General features: G+C 28.4%; 3 protein-coding genes across 4 annotated transcripts; 2 read left to right on the top strand and 1 right to left on the bottom strand.

Moving 5' to 3' along the window:
- The first annotated feature begins 460 nt into the window (after positions 1-460).
- Positions 461-10,823, top strand: LOC112592285 (trichohyalin). Of its 2 annotated transcripts, none has more exons than XM_025336307.1 (11): positions 461-578; positions 4,128-4,379; positions 4,510-4,630; positions 4,756-4,935; positions 6,420-6,646; positions 7,539-7,667; positions 7,817-8,047; positions 8,764-8,869; positions 8,974-9,165; positions 9,259-9,372; positions 10,496-10,823. In XM_025336307.1, the coding sequence occupies exons 2-11, from the start codon at positions 4,189-4,191 to the stop codon at positions 10,523-10,525; spliced, it is 1,521 nt and encodes a 506-aa protein (XP_025192092.1). In that variant the 5' UTR covers positions 461-578; positions 4,128-4,188; the 3' UTR covers positions 10,526-10,823. The 2 variants fall into 2 exon arrangements, with proteins under 2 accessions (XP_025192092.1, XP_025192085.1); XM_025336300.1 differs by lacking the exon at positions 461-578 and adding an exon at positions 3,144-3,250.
- Positions 10,824-10,996: 173 nt separating this feature from the next.
- Positions 10,997-17,787, bottom strand: LOC112595454 (required for meiotic nuclear division protein 1 homolog). The gene is made up of 6 exons (XM_025340684.1): positions 17,414-17,787; positions 15,501-15,624; positions 14,383-14,608; positions 12,937-13,102; positions 11,560-11,757; positions 10,997-11,479 (listed from the first exon to the last, which is right to left on the bottom strand). The coding sequence occupies exons 1-6, from the start codon at positions 17,609-17,611 to the stop codon at positions 11,318-11,320; spliced, it is 1,074 nt and encodes a 357-aa protein (XP_025196469.1). The 5' UTR covers positions 17,612-17,787; the 3' UTR covers positions 10,997-11,317.
- Positions 17,788-17,876: 89 nt separating this feature from the next.
- On the top strand, positions 17,877-19,167 carry LOC112595463 (vacuolar-sorting protein SNF8). Its single transcript, XM_025340694.1, has 2 exons — positions 17,877-18,535; positions 18,655-19,167. Exons 1-2 carry the CDS (start codon positions 18,158-18,160, stop codon positions 19,024-19,026), a joined length of 750 nt encoding a protein of 249 aa, XP_025196479.1. The 5' UTR covers positions 17,877-18,157; the 3' UTR covers positions 19,027-19,167.
- The last annotated feature ends 1,582 nt before the right edge of the window (positions 19,168-20,749 follow it).

The following is a 20,749-nucleotide window of genomic DNA, read 5'->3' as shown; positions in this document are numbered from 1 at the left end:
CAATTTGAATACACAAACGAAATGTTGAAACACTAATAATCATAAAATATCATAATATATTTATTATAGGAGTATATAATATATGACATTATTAAATTATTGATGGACAAAGGCTGGAAAGTTGTGGTACGTAAAATATTCTGTCTATACCACTATAATTGTCTATAACTATAAAACATTATTAATATTTCAGATTTAACCAATGGTTATTGTGTTTTTGTAAATAATAGGTAAAATCATAGGAATTTGAACAAATATATATTATTATGTCACCGGAGAAGAAAAAACGACGGTATAGGTCGTTAACAACTTGACTTTCTCGCGAGTTCCCGCATGTACCCGTTTTACCCGAGTTGATTCACTAAAAATGGTCAGAAAGTCGAACCAGTCTACTTCCACGGCCTATCGGCCTTTTCTGCAGACTCACAGGCAGAAGAACGTTGCAGATTGTGTTCGACGGCCTGACGGCTCATAACACCATCACTTCTTATTAATTTATATCTACATAGGAAAAATCTAAGAACAAATCATATTATTCATACAAATAAATCGATTGGCCACAGCGTAACTATTTTTAGGTAAGTGATTTATTGAATATGATCAATGATAATATTATAATATTAATGTGCTATTAATTCATTCGTTGAGTACATTTTTTTGATTATATACAGATGTCTAACGTTAAAAGTTGAAATGGCGCTCTTTTATGTTTTCGGAAATAGTCATACTTATTTCATTAGGAATATTATATTTTTCTTTAAAATTAATCTTTTCCAAAACATCTAAATCAATAAATTTATCTTTTCAAGTTGAATTTACTTATATCAAACGTTTATTAAAACAACAAACCAAATTCCTCTATTGATTAATCTGTTTTTTCTGCTGTCAAGTGTCTTCGCATACCTGCACTTTTTTTTAACGATTGCAGTTAAAGCTAATTAACATTTTAAAAATAAATCTAAAACAATTTAGTACACCAAGGAAGCTATTTAAGCAAATAAACTTAATTTTTAGAGTAAAACTATGTTTTTAAAATTAAACATCATTCAAATAACGATGAAAATATTATAACTACATACTATAAGTACATAAAACTGTAAAAATATTACCTAATAAAGTATGCAATTATAAGTATAATAAAATACAAATAATTATATTTTACAATTGAAATTTATTTCGGATTTAATCAATAGTTTTAGATTATTGTTATTTTGGTACCTATTATACGTTACTTATATAATTATACTGCCATAAGCGTCATATATATATATCTAATCGCACTAATTATTAATTAATGATTATAATTTTTATTAAAATCTGATACAGTTTTTTTCTCTTTTAATATTAGTGATTACTGATTATATATTCTACAGAACTCTTCTGCATGTTATAATTTATGTTTTGTTTCCACTGTCGAAATATTTCTCGATACTACGATTTAGGTTCGAAATAATTCAATTTAATATTAAATTATAGCCAGTACTACGTATATTAGTACTCGAGGCCGGCCCCTTTTTCAATATACAATCCTATAAATATGATGAGGTTTTTCTTATCTTATTAGATACATAAAACGATACGTTAAATTACTATTTAATTTATTTTTCACCGATGAAAATGTCATTACTGTATACAAAATCGACATTATGTTATTATAATAGGTAATTTCGTGATATTTCATAAATCATAATGCTGTCTGTGGTCAGTGCGATCCTTGAATAATATCAAAAATGGACTAAAATCCAATCAGCCCATTGTTTTCAAAAAAAAATCTGCCCTCTACGAACAAAATAACCAACACCTAGCATTAATTTATCATTAATAATAGATACTTGTAACAAATTTATGGTAATTTTTTTGTTTTGATCATTGATATCAACCTGAATTTCATATCTGCAAATTTTTTAATTGAAAATTTTCTACTCCTTTTTTGGTTTTCTTCCATTATGTACTTATTAAATTAATACATTGATGAAGTAATCAAGGTATTAAAAATATTTAGCACCGAAGAAAAAGATTAAATTTAATTCTACACAATCTTAATTGTTATGTAGGTTACCTACTGAATGGTGACTGAAAATAATAGTTTTTAGCATATATAATTCATAGAGCCATTGATTTTATTTGTAATGAATTATTAATTAACAATAAGTTAAACTAAATATGTTATCATTGTTATCTATAATTAAGGATAAAGTTGCTTTTATTTTATTTTTAGATCATAATATAGAGTAGGTAATGTTAATCTATAATTTGGATTTAATTTTCAATAATACACATAGGTATAGTACCCTAGCTATTATCAATGGCATTTGACACAAAAAAGTATCTTATGTGTTAAATAATATTATATATTTTAAGTAATAGTATGATTTTGTTAATTATTACGACTTACAGGGAATCAAACTTGTATAAAATGAAATCTAATATCTAGGAATATTAATATATTTATTTAAAATTATTAATATCTAGGTCCGTTTATAATAAAACATTTATTTCGACAATACAACACACATCGAGTTATTTTGTACCGGTCCAGATGAAATAATATTAAAAAACTGATCTACTATGCGTCGGTGCAGATACATAGTAGTACGGTGGCTTAGTCCGCTCCTGGATCATAATCTACCGTAGGTAGTAAAATAGTACATGATCTAAACTGCAATCCGAGTTTTTCGATCTAACTATCAATATCATCCGAGTTTAAAATCAAAATTTAAAATTATCTACGATATAGACTTTAAACTTTAAATAATATAAATATTATAAATTAACTGGTAAGATAGATAATAGGTATTATTATGATTTAAAATATAACTTTTATCTATGGTTTTGTGTAAAAAATTTGTAGGTTATGTTCGTTGTGACATTATAGATAAGAGATTTATTGTTATTTTCAAAAAGGTTGATAATGATAACGTTGTTTTTAACGACTGACTTTAATTTTAATTTTTACTTTTTTACACAATTTTTTCTGTTTTAATTTGAAACTTTTACATATCAATTAATTTTCATCCTTCAGTTTTAAGTGTTTTTCTATATTATCTAATAGATAGTTCATTAACTTACATGGAACTTGATTATAAATTTTATATTAATGTTTTTGAGTTAGTTACACTTGTTAAACATTTAACATGATATTCTATCATTCAAAATGTTTTACATATTAACCACTAAGATGACATATTTATATTATATGTTGTTGTTAAATTATTTCTGGACACGACTATAATAGATATTGATAATTCTAGTAAGTAAAAATTAGATTTGATAATTCTTACTCAGTTAATATTATTTTTTTTACATTAAATGTTTATATGTTTATCTTACTTATATTATGACCACTACTAAAGTGTTTTAAATATATTATTCGTTCAGCGATTGGTGTAACGGTAGATAGCATATAAGTATTAGTGTGAAGAAATAGAGATTTTATTTTGAATAAGTACCATGGAAACAGGTCACATTAATGTAAACAAATACATTTGTTCAAAAGTGAGAACTAGGAAGAAAGTAAAAACTTAGGTTAGGTATCACTTAACATATTATAGTTGATAATTAATATAAATTGATATACTAGGTGAATGTGGGATAACAATAAAAATTAACAGAATAAATACACAACACTTGTCGCTCATCTTTTTAATACCCATCATAATATATTGTTTGTGTGTGAATGTCCATTGTGAAATCAAATAATGTTTGGTCTGAAAGAGAGAAATTAACCAAATTATTTTTTTAAAAAAATAATCAATACCTACATATTGATAGGTGAAAACATTTTTTTTTTTCTGTAGGGACTAATATAATATATATATATATATACCTACTATTTACCTAATAAGGGTGTTAGGCCTTAGCAACGGCAGTACTTATGTATGTATATAATATTATAGTAGTTGGGTTAAATTGTATTGGCTATGTACCTAGTATTATTTTTTCTACAATTACTCGACGCTATTGTCGTATAATATAAGTAAAGGCGTAGAACTAATTTTAATAGTTTAGGAATACCTTAAAGTAAACATAACTATTATCGTACCTATATATTTAATTAATGTACCAGATGATAAATTATTTTGTTTGGCTTTGCTAAATCTGCGGATTTACTTTTTTCGTGTACGCAGTGCGGCGCTATTGACGGATTAGAGTGAAAGCGATACCCGAAAATAATCATAAGAAAATATAATGAGTCAAAAGAACTGCAATAACAACCGTCGGTTGAATCCTGCAAAAATGTACGAGGCATTACACAAGAAGCGTGCGGCCGAATGCGAAGCCAGAGAGCAATGGGCCGGCGTGACGCAGTACTTTAAAACGTGGGAGAACAACTCGAACAAGTTTACAAATTGGACTTCGCCGCAGTACTACAAAAAAAGGTGAGCATTTAGATGTGACCAGAAATTTTTTTTTTTTTTTTTTGAGAAATAGTCCATAATATATTATGTTCCTATTTTTTTCCGTATCTATGAATTTTATTATTAATGTTGAATATTATAATTGGTTTAGTTCCGAGCTACAATTGGAAATGCGGAGACGGGAGCAGCGAAAACTCGAGGAAGAACAAGAAGAATTGCAAAAGTGGCGCAAGAAATTGCGGGACAGACAACTCGAGGACGAGGAATTTAAGGTATTTATAAATTATAAAATACTCACGTAATTTAACGGGCGATGTTGAATACATTATATTTATAATTTATAATATTGATTGGAATTCGATTTATTTTTTACTTGTCTTTTGTGGCTCGTTCAAAGAAAGGACAAATGAAAAAAAAGCCCGTACCACTGTCGAGGCCGAATTCAGCAGGACAAAAAACACCTTGCGAAGAAATGGCAATGGAACTAAAACGTAAACACGACGCTGTCACGGATAGGGAGATCGAGTTGAGACTTCACGTGCGATCCAAATCGTGCGATCCTAAACAGGCTAAACAAGTGACTACATTACTTATTACTTATTGGTTATTAGTCATTAATTATACAATATAATAATTCATCTTTTATTCTCGTCATGATGTCTTGCACGCGTATAATTAATCTGTTGATGTCGTGACTTGGACAATATTTTAGATAGGCAACTATTGCAACAGAGTCAATCCTATTATTCATTTCTAAAAATAAAAAAAATGTATTAAGTACTTAGTTCTAAAAAACTTATTATACATCTGTCGCGTATGTATATGCATATATTATTGCTTAACAGGTGTTCAATAGTTTTGAAAACTCTTAATTTCTGTATGGCAATTTATATATACGTGTCTAAATTCAGCTACAACAGGAATACTGCTGTACATTAATAATCTAAAATATTTAATAACCTCGTTAAATTATTATTATTATCATATTATCGTTTTGCAGTCTCAGTTGGTCTAATAATCATTTCCAAGCTTTTATGAGTACATTGTATATTATAGATGTATGAATATGCATCTACGTATAATATACAAATGAATATGCTATAAGCCCTAATTTTAAATAAGAACTGAACTTGCATAATGTTTTATTCAAATTTTATCAAACTCGAATCAAAATTTAAAAAAAAAATTCTATTAACTTTAAATAATATAATGATGACGAAAAATATGAAAAAATATTATATTTACGATTTATTTACTTAAAGAATAATTCAATTTTTTCTCGTTCTTTAGTATGACAGTATAATCATGTATTTTGATTTTCGAATATTTGCAGTTTTTGAGGTTTTTTTTTTTAACCGAACCAAATAATCCATGTTAATTAAATAATAAATTTTATATCGCAGTTTGTTAATATCATAATAGTCATTAATTAAACATATAAAATCATTTTTTTACAATTTTAATTTATACTTAATATCTATTCAGCAAAGGGCAATTTTCCATGTAGCAACAATATCGTGGTATAATATTAGTTTGAATAAGTTAACATTTAAACATTGGATGATTTTCATTAGATCAATCATTTTTCTGAAAGTTGTATGGATACCTAACATATCATAAACGTCTTCCTTCCAATAGAAAATAGAAAATTAGGTCTCTCGAATAATTACAACTTTTTCAAATCAATGGATTCAATGATCAGTGTTATTTGTAAATTGGTTTTGACTTTTGAGCATTTATAATTAAATGATTATCGGCCGAAACGATAGGTTGTCAATATTATAAAAGTTGTCAGTTGTCACACATGTTATTTTCCTTACAAAGGATACCTACTTAGGTTACACAGTTAATATACATGAAGATATGTAGTCACGTACTCACGTCTCTTACACTTAGTTATAAACGTATTTACGTATACAATAAGTATTCTAATTTGAACTTTGAACTCTGACAATTTTAGGTTAAAAAATAGGTTTAAACTAGTGCGCAATAGCTTTAAAATTTTGTGTGTTTAAATACTTATTCAAATAATTTTTCATATATTATTGTTTGCTTTGCTAGTATGTAATGCGAGAGCGTGAGCGGTCGTCAGAGTCTTCGTGGGACGACCGGATGAAGGAGAAAAAGTCGGCGGACCAAAAACGGCGAGAACGATCGGAAAACGAACAACGATTGAACGAAGAACGGTTTGCAGCTGATAGATTGGCCGAAGAGGAAAAACACCGGACACGAAAGGTTCGAGCGACTCAATTGAAAGACGAACTTGTTGGTCGTGTGGCGGAATTAAAGTAAATAATAGTTTGTTTACCCATATTGGTAATAATTGTTATGGGCAGTGACGGGTTCAGAATTTTTTTTTTCTAGTGGGGAAGCACAAACATGTACATATTAATTTTTAAACACTATTTAGAATTTGATGTTAGGATTTCAAAAAAAGTATTACTTAAATCTTTCTAATATGAAAAATGTAGTACCTAGCATAATTTAATTTGTAATTTATAAAAAAAAGTCTAGAAAATCGAAATACTACAAAATAAAAAAAGAATTACTTAAAATGTATTAAATTAATTTATATATTATTCTAGGGAAAGTTATAAACACCTTGGTTATTGTTTGGAAAATGAATCTAAGACATCTTTTGGTACTACATTAATTTCTTTGTGATTAATAAGCAATAGTAAATTTAAATGATTTTTCCCCATTGTACTCCTTAGTATGATTTTATACGTTTTAACGTAGAAAATGATCGCTCACATGTGCTTGTAGTTATTGGCAATACTGTTAAAATACATGTTCCTTAAATCTGCTATTGGATTTAAGTCTTAATTAATATTTCAAGACGTGTTTAGAAATAAATAAATAATATTGACAGATTGTTTTGGGATGGTCTTTACTCTTTAGTACTCTGTAACGATGCTATGTTCTTTGTGTTCAAAAGCTCGTGATTGGGACTTGTACTAAAAATCAAAAAATAATTTTAAACAAATATTCTAAAAAAACTTTACAAGTACTTTTAAATATACGCTAAAAATATTCAAAATTTATATGTAAAAAAAAATAAAAAAATAATATCTGTGAAAAATTTAAAAATAATTGTATTGTATTAGTATACTTTATACTATAACATTCTATATTGTAATTTATTACATTATAGATAATAATTTTTGCATTTGTGTGTAGAAATCGTTCGGACCGATGTGATGAACTCAAGAGATTGGAATCTGCATACTTGACATTGCAATGCCGGGTGGAAGACGTGGAACATTGTAATGAGCAGTTGGATCGAAAAAAGATTCAAAGCTTATCCAGGTACTTAACAAACTAAAGTAAATCAGCATCATATATGAAACAGGGGTAAAACATCCAGGAGTATGGCTGTTTTTGAATCATCTTACTCCTTCCCCTTCTTATATTAGTATTATGTATTAATTTTAACAATGTTATGCTGTATTTTGCAGGGCCAAGGCACTCCGCCAGTACCTGACTACACTAAAACAAAGGTCTAAGGAGGTAGTTGAGTTTTTGCGAGAAGACCGTAAACTTTTAGATGACTTGGTCTCAACTGTACGCAGCTCAAATGCTGCGGCATCCATTGACCTGGGTGATATGGTAGATGAGCTAAGAAATCTGTACAACCAGTACGAGGATGACGAGAGCCAGCGGCTATACTTGATGGACTTTATGTTTGAGTGAGTATGGTGTAGAATATTATGTTCAAAGCAAAGGTATAAATACTAATTAACTAATTTATTTAAAGGAAGAAATCCTCAAGAAAATTTTTTTTTTTTAAATTGGGGGATATTGCCCTTCACATAATTTAGCTATCACCATACAAATATAAATTAATATTTACATTCAATATCAATATTATATTTAATGTATGTATCTTGTGTACATACAGTTATATATTATAGTAATATAATATATAACTGACACACACATTTTTTTAAATATTAATATTGTCTGGTCACATTATTCTCTCATCTCATTTTGTTGGATGACATAACAATTTTATGGTCTGTGTTTATATCATCCATAAATACTTAAAATAATCACAAATACATGAAAATACTTATTTTGGTTAGAAGAGACATATATATATTTTTAATAACACGTGTAAAATGGTAGATGTTAATGACAAAAAAAAAGTAATAAATTATTATTTTTGGATTATAACTTAATACTTTTATTGAATTGTATAAAAAAATTGTTCATTACAGGTAGGTACCGTGTAAACTATATTTATAAAAAAAGTTTGAAGAGCAGAAATTGTATGTTGATCAATTGTCAGTCTGAGTTATCATGTCTGCCATCAATATCCAATATATATTTTGTGGAAATTGAACAGAGTATAATATACATGTACTATGTGTTTTCTCAATTTTCTGTTTGTTATTGTATGTAGAGAAGAAGCTCGAAACATGTGGCGGTCACAAGAGGAACGGTGGCGTAAAGAACATGCATTACGCAAGACCGGAATAGAAAACCTATTTTCTGCGATAAAAACTCAAGTATGTATACACTTACTTATATTCGTCATGGTTAAATTATTAATTTTTGAGATGTGCTAAGGGTCAACTATGTTACATTTTATAACATTATAACTTTTTGCTAGTTGGAAGAGAACATTGACAAATGTTTGGAGGAACAACGTGTCTTGATCAGTGAACGAGAAGAGTTAATCAGTGTCATTGAAAAAGGTAATGACGAATTGAAACGGCTGGAAGCAGAATCGGCTGAGTTCTACGAACAGTATCCAGACTACTGTAGCAGTGACGATAATAATAATGATGGAATACAATCATCGGTAAGCACATTCTTAAAAGTTATCTAATTGTTAGGCAATAGTCTGTATGGCTATATAATCACAATAAATTGTATTCCTTGTTTTCTTTTACAGAATTCTACGGACTATAGACAATTTGAAAAAATTGCTTTAAAGGTAATGGATCGGGAACAAAAATTGTTGACAGATATGGCTCGAATGAATTTGTTGGATGATCCCAAATTAACAGTGAGTTATGAGTATTTGATTTATTTTTATACATTTTGGGTCTTACAGGTTTACTATTATACATGAGTAAATGAGCTACTAATTTGAAATGTATTTGTAATATTACTAATATTGTTTTTTTTTCAAATTTTGGTTTAACATTATTTGAAATAATATTTTTTATATAGTCATCAGTAAAATGAGTTTATGTTAATTTAATACAATATTTATTTTATTTTTGACTTTTAAAAGTTGTATTATATAATAATTAGATATTTATAACTTTTTTTTATTACCTGATAAAAAAAAATATATATAAATTGAATTGTTACAAATTGTTTTATTGTAAAATATCGTTGTGTTTCTATACTATGAAATTAATTCAACTCATCAACAAAAGAAGCGTTAATAAAAATGTCTATAATCAATATAAAAATCTCAAAATATTTTAAATAATTTAACTGTTTGTCTAATTAAAGTTCTTATTTGTATTTTGATTATATTTTTACTTTCAAATATATTTATGTAATTAAAATAATTAATAATCTGATTAAGGTCAAACTATTTTCAGTATTATTTTAGTTGGAAATATATTAATTATTAGCATGAATTCAAATTTTATTTTTGTTTTAGTTTTTTATATGAATTTGTTTTTACAATTATATATTTATGTACTTCTGAATCACTAATACTAAGCCAATAGAAAACATTATTCAAAATGCATTTATTTGTACATTACGATATTAATGTTCTATAAAAAGGTTTATTTGTTTACAATGTACAAAAATTAATAGTCTATAACTAATCAATGTATTATATTTTTAAAACATTTTAATAAAAATAAATAAATATGATATAATAATATCTATTAATAAGTTAAAATATTTTTAATCAAATATTTAAATAAAGTAACTATCTCAAAAAATGTATAGCAAATACAAAGTTAACACAGTTTTTCTTTACTGGTTTTTTTTTTAAAAATTCAAATAATTCTTTAATTTGTCTAAGAATTATACTTTAAAGAGAAAATTATTTTGCTTTAACTTTCAATCATGAATATTCTAAGAAAAACAATAACTTGTGTTTTACTAAAAAAAAAAAATATTGAAGTATATAATAAATTATGATTATTTATTTGTTGCAGGATCACAGAAGAAAGAAATCAGTTTGGTAAATTACTTTTGATTACACATTTAAATTTTATACGACTTGTATATCAACAAATTTGTCTTAACTTTGTATAATTTTTACATTTTCTCACTGACAACATAAGAGCAATTAGTTTTTAAATAGTTCTCAAAGAAGAATTAACAATTTATAGGTTTTTTTTTTTTTTTTTAATTGAATTATTTTATTGTTTCATCACTGTCTAATAGTTAATGATTTAAGATTTTGGTAACAAAAGATAATATTTTAATTCTGTGCAATATGTTTTTATTTTTTGAGCTTTATTGTTAAACTTTTATTAATGTATAATATTCATTGTAAACATTTTAAATTTTGTTATTTGGGAAATAATGAGTATGTATTTTATGTGTGTAAGTTTTTTAAGTATAGATGTAAACATATTTTTGTCTTCAGTGATTTTTACTTTGTAATTGTTTTATTTTTTTATTTTATTTTAAAAGATTATGTAATATATTTTTATAAAATAAACAGTTGTGTTCGATTGAATGAATACCGAATTGAAATACAATCTGTTATTATTGCTGTCAATAATAATATTAATCAGCTGAATTATTTCAGCTATAGGTTAGAAGTTAATTGTGTTCTGTAAATAGGTTTTTTTGTTTACACCGTACAAAAACAAATGGTTTATGACTCATCGATTTATTTCACGAGGCATGTTAATATTAAACTTGATTTTAGATTATGCTTAACTTAAGACAAATGTCTATAGAATTCAATTACTTAGAGGAAAATAATAATATTTTAAAGATTGAGAAGAAACTCGTACGGAAGCAGCTCATTTGATGAACAATTGAGCATAGTGAATGATTTCAAAGCCAACCTCGACCATGATCAGCACGATGATCATCCATTCCAGTCTAATGTGATGTTTGTCGCTCAAATGGTGTGACAAGAGCTCAACGAGTTCTAGGCAATGGTTTATTTTAACGTTCATTGTCTGGAAAATGTATTAGAATGAGTCGTTCTGCAGAGAAAGAACAACAACAGACAAAGATCGACGCGTTATCGCGAACTTACCTTGAGCCGCGTAGATATGCTAAAATAGTTACACGTTGAACGGTAAAACGTTTCCAAGTGTTCTCGTTCCCAGTAAAAATCTGGCAAATCGAGGAGATCGGAACTTAAATTGATCCTGTGTCTCAGTCCAAACAGTTCACCGGTTTTCTTCATGACTTCTTTTCTGGTGATCCGGATGGGCAATCCATTTTGTAGGTCCTGCGGAAAAAAAAACGCTATATCTACGTAGGTACAGAGATAAAAATGTCGGCGGGAAAAACGATTACCAGTAGACCGTAAGCGATCCCAAACAAGTAAAAACGTGGTTTATTATTTTATATGAAAAAGATACAGTCATGCTCGGTTTCTCGTAAAAACTAGATTTTCGGTAAAAGATGAATTAAGTGTAAAAGAATAAAATATTTGTTTTTAGACCTTTTCAGCAGTGACGTATCTACGGAGAGGATATGGTGGTCAAATACTTTCCAGGGGGTTACCTTTATTTTCATTTTTGTATTTAAAACAATATTTTGATCATTGAACACTGAACGGAAATGAATGGTATTTAATTCAATAATAATAAATTAAGTATACATTTAATTATAAAAATATGAGTTGATGATTTGATAACAGATATTTATTTAACGGATTAAAATTCCAATTTCAAACATATAATAATAACAGTATATGATATACATTCTGAATGAGTCTATCAAAATTACACTTGAATGATAAAAATCTTAGAAAATTATTTTGGACGCTAGAATGCTAGTTAGACTCTAATTTTGACAAATATATTATTTGAATGCAAAATTAAAGAGGCATATTTAATGTGGGAACAAACTAATGAATAATATAACATTTTTAATGTAGAAGAATCATTGAAATCACTGCACATACGTTTTAATAATCCAATTTTCCTAAATGACAAATTAAATCAACATGATTATTGAAAGATAGTTTTTGTAAAATAAAACTTCTAGATCTTTTGTAGTATTAGTACGTGCTAATTTGTATTGTTAACTGAATAATTAAAATAAAGAGTGGTTTTTTTTTTTTTTTAAGAATAAAACAATGCACTTTAAATAAGATTAATTAATATTTAAAAACCCCCTCCCCATGAAAAATCTTAGATACGCTACTGCTTTCCAGTATAGTATAATTTCATGCATTTAAAGCACATAACGCATATAAGTCTACAAAAATACAAAATATGCAAGAACTTGTGAATTTAAAAAATAATTAAACATTTTAACTCATAAATAATATTAAAAATAGCTGCAGAGCGATTACTTACTTAAGGCTTTCTATATTTTAAGAAACCCGATTTCTAATGACTGTATCAATATTCCACGTTTTGAAATGACAGTGTCAATTTTTCGACGATCAAAAACTCACTTGTGTAACGACCTCGACGGAATCTATGTACTCTTCGAGCATTGCTTCCCATATGCCCAGTTTCACGCTGTGCGCCATCGCGTTAGAGAACGTGAACCGGTCCAAGTCGGATGCCGTTACGTCATCGCCGATCAAATAAACATTTCCCTTTTGGATCGAACTTTTTCTAGGTAAACGCAAACAATGGCATAAAGTTAGACGTTATATCTATACTGATAATAATTTTAGTTTTATCAGTGACCTTTTTGACTTACGAAAAAGGGAAAATATTATGTTTTTGTATTTTTCTAGTTTAAATTTATTATACAAATGTTTTTTTTACAATTCATTTTTCTACAAAACTCAAACCTTAGGTACGTAGATAAATAATTTGATTGTTTATTAAACAATCAAATTGGAAATCAAACAAATCGGATTGCAAGGACGTGGATCATCGATTTAGTATACGTACCTATATGATATACACACAAGTAAAACAGAGATGACAGAAAAGAAAAATACTTCAGTAAAGAGGTGTGCATGACATATAATTGTTTAAAAATCAGTATAAATTACAAATTGCAATTCGATATGCACAAAATATGTAAGATATTACAATTGATTATAAATACTAGTATTTATTATCAATGATAATATGACGATATTTACGATATTTTAGCACATAGGTAAACTGACAATGCGCAAACGATAACCGTCAAAATAAGGTTCGAAACTATTTTCTTTTACTGTCTATTTTACTTTATTATCAAAATAAGAAAATATGAAATAATATTTATAACCTATGAAAATAAAATAAACAGACATAAGAAAACATGATATTAGTCCAAAAAATAGTTAGAAGAAAATGAAATCTTATAGTTGCAGCCTGCAAGTATCAGACGTGATTGGGACTTGTTTAATATATTTTTTGTATTAGGTATGTGCATAGAGGATTGCGTGGGCGCGAATCTAACAAAAATGACAGCAATAACCTTTAAAAAAGCTCTAGTCAGTGTACTCAGTTTATTCTTTGGTCAGTCTCTCAATTCACTAAGTGGATTGCTCTTTCTATCCGTAACAATTTTTACGCACATTTAAAATCACATATACAATATACATATTCATCAATAGTTACATCTTTTTTTTTTCATAACATTTAACTCATAGAAATGAATTCAAGTAATAATTATCTCTTTTGAATAAAGCCATTAAACTCTATCACGTCTAATTTAGTGATTTTTTCTATTTTGTATAACGGATTATAGCAATGTTTACATTTATTTAAAATACTTCCAAATTTATTTACAATACATTTATTATATGTTGTATGGATAACTATCAATTCCATAGAAATTTAAATACTACCTACTCATGCGCATATTACGTCCGATAGTTATAACTTCTTCTTATTTTTATTTTTATTTCATATTCCTATTACACAAATATTTATTTAAAAATTCGCATTACTTGTCGTTTGTGTATGCGTAATACATGCTTTCTCTTTCGTCCATGATAATGTGGTCTTTGTATGATCCGATCTCGTGTTCGGCAACAAAGTTAATCAGACTGCTGACTTCGAGGTCCGACACGTTCCATCCGACCACTGAGCCTTCCCGAAAAAAATACAAATGCCTGGGCTCGTTGGTCACGTGAAATTTGGACACAGCATGGATAACATCGACCGGTGTAGTTTCTGAAAATCGACGCGGTTCATACATATAATGTATAGTAGGTCATCAGGCAGAGTAAGTAAACTAAATGCATTATCATTATTATTTATTATAAAGTAAAAAAATCCCTCTGTAGTATTTTTCGTTCACGTTATCACGTATAGGTAATATACCTAGATTTTAAGTTTTATTTTTTTAAAGTCGGCGCTATAATAAATATGCTATTGCGTGCAAACCAATTATAGTACATGTCTGTATACATACCTACAATTCAATAACGATTCAACAATTGGTTGTTTTATGTTTACAATATAACATTAAATTTGTCTCTTACCTCTTACCAATACTTTACTATATTATGAACGTTATGTATTATAATTTTGTATACCTATGTGGCTATGTAAATATAACGATTTATTTTAAACTAAAAATATTTATTTACCTTAATATAATGTAAAATTATCTGTATAATATTATGTATCAATTATATACAGTGATGTGCAGTGCACGTAACTGTTTATTTGTAATATTATCAAAGGAGAATATAAATCAAATAGGTAATAAATAATAGTAATATTAGAGTGATATTTTCCCCAATATCGATGGTCTTAAAAAAACCCTTCTCCTTACACATAAAAAACTATATTTTTATAATATTATCATTGCAATGGCACACAAAATAACCGGGCGGAAAAAGTTCAGAAAACTCTAAGTCATAAATGATAAGATTTCTTTTTTAAATTTAACAGCAGAATAGTTTTACATGAAAGAGTCCGTCACAACACACATGTGCATGTATGATTGTACGCATGTGATTATAGTATCTTTCACGTAAAAATACGGTAGTAAAAATTTTATCGAAAACTAATACAAATAATTTTATTAATGATTATTATAAAACGTGATCTTGCTTACCTGCACTGTCGTCGGAACCACTATATAGGCACGTAGGCTCGTACATGTTCGTCTTAGACAGCGCCGCCGAAAGTTGTTCCAGGCGAAACTCTTCGGCAGTTGAAAACGCCGATACGCACCAATACTGCGGACACATTAGTCACGTGTAAATTGTATAATTTATTATTATATTACACGTTTACACCTACTACCTACACAAATGTAGTGTCACAAAAGGCAAAAGCGCAGCGAGTAATTTAGCAAAATTAATCTGAGTTAAATAAGTCGGGTCAAGTCAACGATTATTCATCAATATAGGTAGTTATATTTCATTCTGATATCAGAAGTTCATCTAAATAAAAAACTTACCCAAGGATATGCAAGAATGAAATACTCTATCCTTTAGTTAATTTTAAATCGAATCTCTCAATCTTACTGTACACCTCAATAATCCGACCATTAATCACATACACCTGACCAATATGGGCAGCAGCTTCTTACACAAAATTTAACAAAATTCAAATCCTCCAAAAAAATTTTTCTGTAAATATGTCTAAAAGTCCCATGGTTCATAATCGAGGAATAAACAAATTCATAATGATAAAGGAATTTCTCTCCTACAATACTGGATTAAGACTCAATTTAAAAACTTCCACACCAACCTTAAAACATCCGACGCGGACGTTTCTATATCTTGGGAACCAAAATAAAAAATCAGCGTTTAAAAGTAAGAACCATGTCTACCACAAAATTTACTATTATCAGACGTCAACAAATATGAAGATCAAACCTAAAATTCAACTAATAATATACATAATAAAAAATATTAATATGTAAATACTAAACGTCATTATCATTTATCATTATATGACAAACACGTTCTAATTATTATTATAAATGTTTAATAGCATGCAATATGCTGAAACATTTAATTTAAAATAAAAAAAAATAAATATTTAATTCAAAAAGTTTAAAGTTGATATGAAGAAAATTATTAATTCGATTAGGTTAAAAACAAGTCAGTTAATATTTTATAACTACCAGCTTAAGGTCACACGTAGTACCTAATTGTCGGTGCAAATTAAAATAAAATTTTAATACAGGACGTCCAGAATGAGTAGCCAAATATTCTCAACTCCATTTACATTGGTTTAACGAATTCATTAATATTAATTAAAACAATTTTTAAATACCCATGACCTCCACACATCTTCCAAACCCGTTATCGTGGAACTATTATTCTTGATAGATACTTTAAGCTCAATAACTTAAAAAATATTCGCTTCAATTTTGATTTTTATGCATAAACATTTTTAGAAAACCTATCTGCTAAATAATGCAAGTAAAAAGAGGGGTTCTAATTTGATTAACAGAAATTTGTATCTCCACAGGACAACAATTAAATAGCACAACATTTTTAAAAATTTTAAATTAATATTGTTTAAGTAAGTAGGTACCTACCAAGTACCAGCTATATATATTATACCTCTATATTTAAAATTTCCAAAAATCAGTTTTTAGTTATCCAACTGTATTATTAAAGAAAATGGTATGGGGAGGGTTGAGCATTCCCCGCAAATCACTCTGTAAAACTAAATATTTTGTTGAAAATGCGTATTATTTATACTATTTTTCACACTCAATGTACACTACCTATAGATTTAGTTGGAACGGCTTAGCTTTCAGTAAAAAAGAAAACGATCACATATCTATAAACTGTTGCGGTTATGCCAAAGCTTGTTCGGTGTAATAAACACGACTTGATAATTTATTCTCGTCGGACCGTAGCTAACAGGCGGGGGTAAAATTCACAGACGTTCAGTCGATGTTCGGGTCGATTTCGCATTGCGAGTTAAGACCGAATACCGATCACTATATTAGGGGTGCACGTTCACCCTCAACTCCCAGCAACGGATAAAACAAAAATGACTTACGCCATGTGGCTGACCCGTGTCCTCAATTATGACCGGCTTCCGACGCTGAACGCGCTTTTTAATGCCGCCTTGCGATTGAGTCGCGGCTGTGGCCGGCGAACTTCGAGTGTTCAGGTTTTGACGTCTGGTCGCGATCGTGATAACTGACGGCCACAGACTACACGGTCTACACGCACGAATCGCGGTGAAGCAGAACATTGATGATTTTTTTTTTTTTTACGACTTGACGAGCGACGACCATGCAATACGTAATAAATAATGTGCAACAAACAATACAACGATAATAATAAAAGGAGACGACTATGACAAAAAAATAAACACTTGATGAGCCGGTGACAGCAATGTGAGATAAAGTCTATGGTTGATATGCGGCACAAAATGATTTGAAAACACAATGATCATCAGTCGCGCTGATAACACAAATATATATGATAATATTAATAATATCACAGAATCGTTTTGTGATAATATTATGTTATTACTTATTATTGAAATTTCAGATTCTTATTTCTTGTCATTTGAGTTTGTATTCGTACTCTCGTGTTATTCCTGTTTCCTAGTAGTTCGGCGTTTGAGCGGCTCAAGACTGAAGACTGTGAACTGTGAAGTCGTATCGGAGAACTCGTCGTGAGTTTTCGATATAGTCACGACGAGCAATACTATAAGTTGTTATCGAATCGCGTTAGATGTCCAACGTTTATGGTTTGATTTTTTCTTCATAGTTTACGCCGTTTTTTCTCGAAAATGAGGCGGCGAGCCGGCGTCGGCGCCGTTCAAAAACAAAAATTGGAACAAGAAAAGTACAAGGACAAAGGGACGGTGATTCAAGAGAATCAATTTGAACAGATGACAAAACAAATGGAAGTGTTCCGCAGTAATCTGGAAGAATTCGCCACTAAGTACAAAAACGAAATCAAGAAAAATTCGCAGTTCAGGCGACAGTTTCAAGAAATGTGCGCGTCTATTGGTGTCGATCCGTTGGCTTCGGGCAAGGGTTTTTGGTCCGTTCTGGGTATCGGCGATTTTTATTACGAATTAGCCGTTCAAATCGTTGAAGTATGCATGGCAACCAGTTACAAGAACGGAGGCATTATTGGTTTAGATGAACTCAGGGATCGTCTGGTGAGTACTTAGTAATTTTAAGTATGTTATTTATATTCGTCGTCGTTTTAAATTCGTCCATTAGCATCTACCCTTTGAATCACACTGCTCGTTCTATAATCATATTATTCGTTTTCCAGATAAAAGCCAGAGGTCGCAACATACAGCATCAAGATATCACAGTCGACGACTTGCTGAGTGCCGCTAAAAAGCTAAAAATATTTGGCAATGGCTTTTGCATTATACCTGTCGGCAAAGGTCAATACATGGTTCAATCTGTGCCTGGAGAACTAAGCATGGACCAGACGGCTGTGCTCAAATTGCTGTCATCATCTGGCAGCCCCTGTGTCAGTCTCTCATCCCTCAAAGTACAACTCAAATGGGAAGAGACGAGAGCCGTCAATGTCATCAGTCAAATGGTGATTGAGGGATTGTGCTGGGTGGACAGTCAAAATGATGGTGAATTCTCGTATTGGTTCCCAAGCATGTTCAATGAATGTATAACGTCATAACAATATCCTATTTTAAAATTGTTTGTATATACTTATTACACTGTATTAATTACTTTAAGAATATTATTAAAGATTACTTTTTAATTTTGTAAATAAACTGAATATCATGCAGACTTGATTGCACTGTTTTTAAACAATAACACTGAAAATTTACTGTTTTTCAAACTTCTTACATCGTTTTTTTGTGTGGGTAACATATTATAGATTTTTAACTCTTGAATAGCAAACTGTAAGCACAAAAGGTGTTTAATTCCTATAACTCCCTATAACTAAAATTATGGTCGATTACGGGAGTAATCAAATTAGTGCTATAGGATCAAAAAAAAACCATTTTGATCCAAATTTAATAAACGCATACTCTTTCAATGTTAGCCATTATATCCATATGAGCTAGATGAAATTAAGTTCATTCTGGATTTTGTTGATAATACCTCATATAAATGGAAATAATCATTTATCTTCAGTAAAACATTACGTAAGTTTTATTAATATAATATAATATAATAAATCAGTGTAACAAAAAAAAAAAACAAAAAGATTACTATAATTTACAAATTTGAAATAATTGTTGGTTACAAGAGCGTTTAGTAATCCTCATAAATAGGTAAAAAAAAAAATTGTAAACTATTTCTAGAATAAAACAATATTATCACATGTATTTTTCTCATTTATCATCTGTTTTTGACCTATATCTGATATTATACATAATATTTATTGAATACAAAAACAAAACAAAATTATAACCCAGTATTATATATCTATTAAGAAATTTCTTTGTTCAACGAGCAATATTTTTATTCAATGTTTATTAGCATTAGTAATAATATTATAATACTATTATACAAGGAATATATTTTTATAGAAAAAATAATAGTCAACATGTATACTACTTATGTCATTTATTTTTAAATTGAATTATTGTAATTATTTTAACATCACAGCCACAAAAAAAGGGTACAAGATGAAACTGTGACATAAGTTAATGAAATTATTCGAAGAGACCATTGTAGCAATTATATTATGCCAAAAAAACAAAAAGGCATTCCCCTTTGATATCTAAAACGTTACTATGTAATAAAGCACTAAAATTTATTATTAAAATAATTACAATACCTATTAGTTTTGAATCAAATGCTTTCGTTCATTTTTTGTTTTTATGTAATAATATTAATATGATGTACACAATATGTACTCATTTATGAATTATGAGTATTGTATGTATAGTAAACTTAATACAGTAGAACAATTAATAACGTAATATTAAGACTATTTAACTTAAGACTAGGTGGTCAAAAAAGATAGATTAAAATACATAATACATACAATAATTATTGTAATTAAAAACAGAAAATATATCAAATATAATATAAATAAATATACATACATATGTTTTTTGAGGCGACGAGATAATAAAATTGGTAAATACGATGCTGTTAGAAACAATGTTTATGTATATGAATTTAGTTTCTCAAAATTAAATAGAAATTACAAATATATTTAGTGAGACATTAAACTATAAATCTTAAAATAAATATAATACAAAACAATGATTAGTAATTATAAACACATTTCAGATAATACGAGTTGGGTATTTTGCTCAATTATAAAAAATAATAATAATACTAAAGAAAAAAGAAAATAAATCAGTCTTAGGTAAACTTCTCATCATTCATTTAGTTTGATAACAAAAACTTGTCAAAAATTGAATTCATATCATACAAAT

This window comes from Melanaphis sacchari, unplaced genomic scaffold (genome assembly GCF_002803265.2).
Source record: "Melanaphis sacchari strain LSU unplaced genomic scaffold, SCAv2.0 Contig0_pilon_pilon, whole genome shotgun sequence".
NCBI classification, from domain to species: Eukaryota; Metazoa; Arthropoda; class Insecta; order Hemiptera; family Aphididae; genus Melanaphis; species Melanaphis sacchari.
This window is presented reverse-complemented; position numbering and strand designations above follow the sequence as displayed.

Excerpts from the sequence above, each read along its gene's own strand:
- LOC112592285 (XM_025336307.1), top strand. The coding sequence starts at position 4,189 with ATGAGTCAAAAGAACTGCAATAACAACCGTCGGTTGAATCCTGCAAAA. Across the intron at positions 4,936-6,419 it reads ATCCTAAACAGGCTAAACAA|TATGTAATGCGAGAGCGTGA; the intron begins GTGACTACATTA and ends TTGCTTTGCTAG. Across the intron at positions 9,373-10,495 it reads TGGATGATCCCAAATTAACA|GATCACAGAAGAAAGAAATC; the intron begins GTGAGTTATGAG and ends TATTTGTTGCAG.
- LOC112595454 (XM_025340684.1), bottom strand. The coding sequence starts at position 17,611 with ATGTTCTGCTTCACCGCGATTCGTGCGTGTAGACCGTGTAGTCTGTGG. Across the intron at positions 13,103-14,382 it reads TACGCATACACAAACGACAA|AAAAAGTTCGATCCAAAAGG; the intron begins GTAATGCGAATT and ends GCGTTTACCTAG. Across the intron at positions 11,480-11,559 it reads GCATATCTACGCGGCTCAAG|ACAATGAACGTTAAAATAAA; the intron begins GTAAGTTCGCGA and ends TACATTTTCCAG.
- LOC112595463 (XM_025340694.1), top strand. The coding sequence starts at position 18,158 with ATGAGGCGGCGAGCCGGCGTCGGCGCCGTTCAAAAACAAAAATTGGAA. Across the intron at positions 18,536-18,654 it reads ATGAACTCAGGGATCGTCTG|ATAAAAGCCAGAGGTCGCAA; the intron begins GTGAGTACTTAG and ends TTCGTTTTCCAG.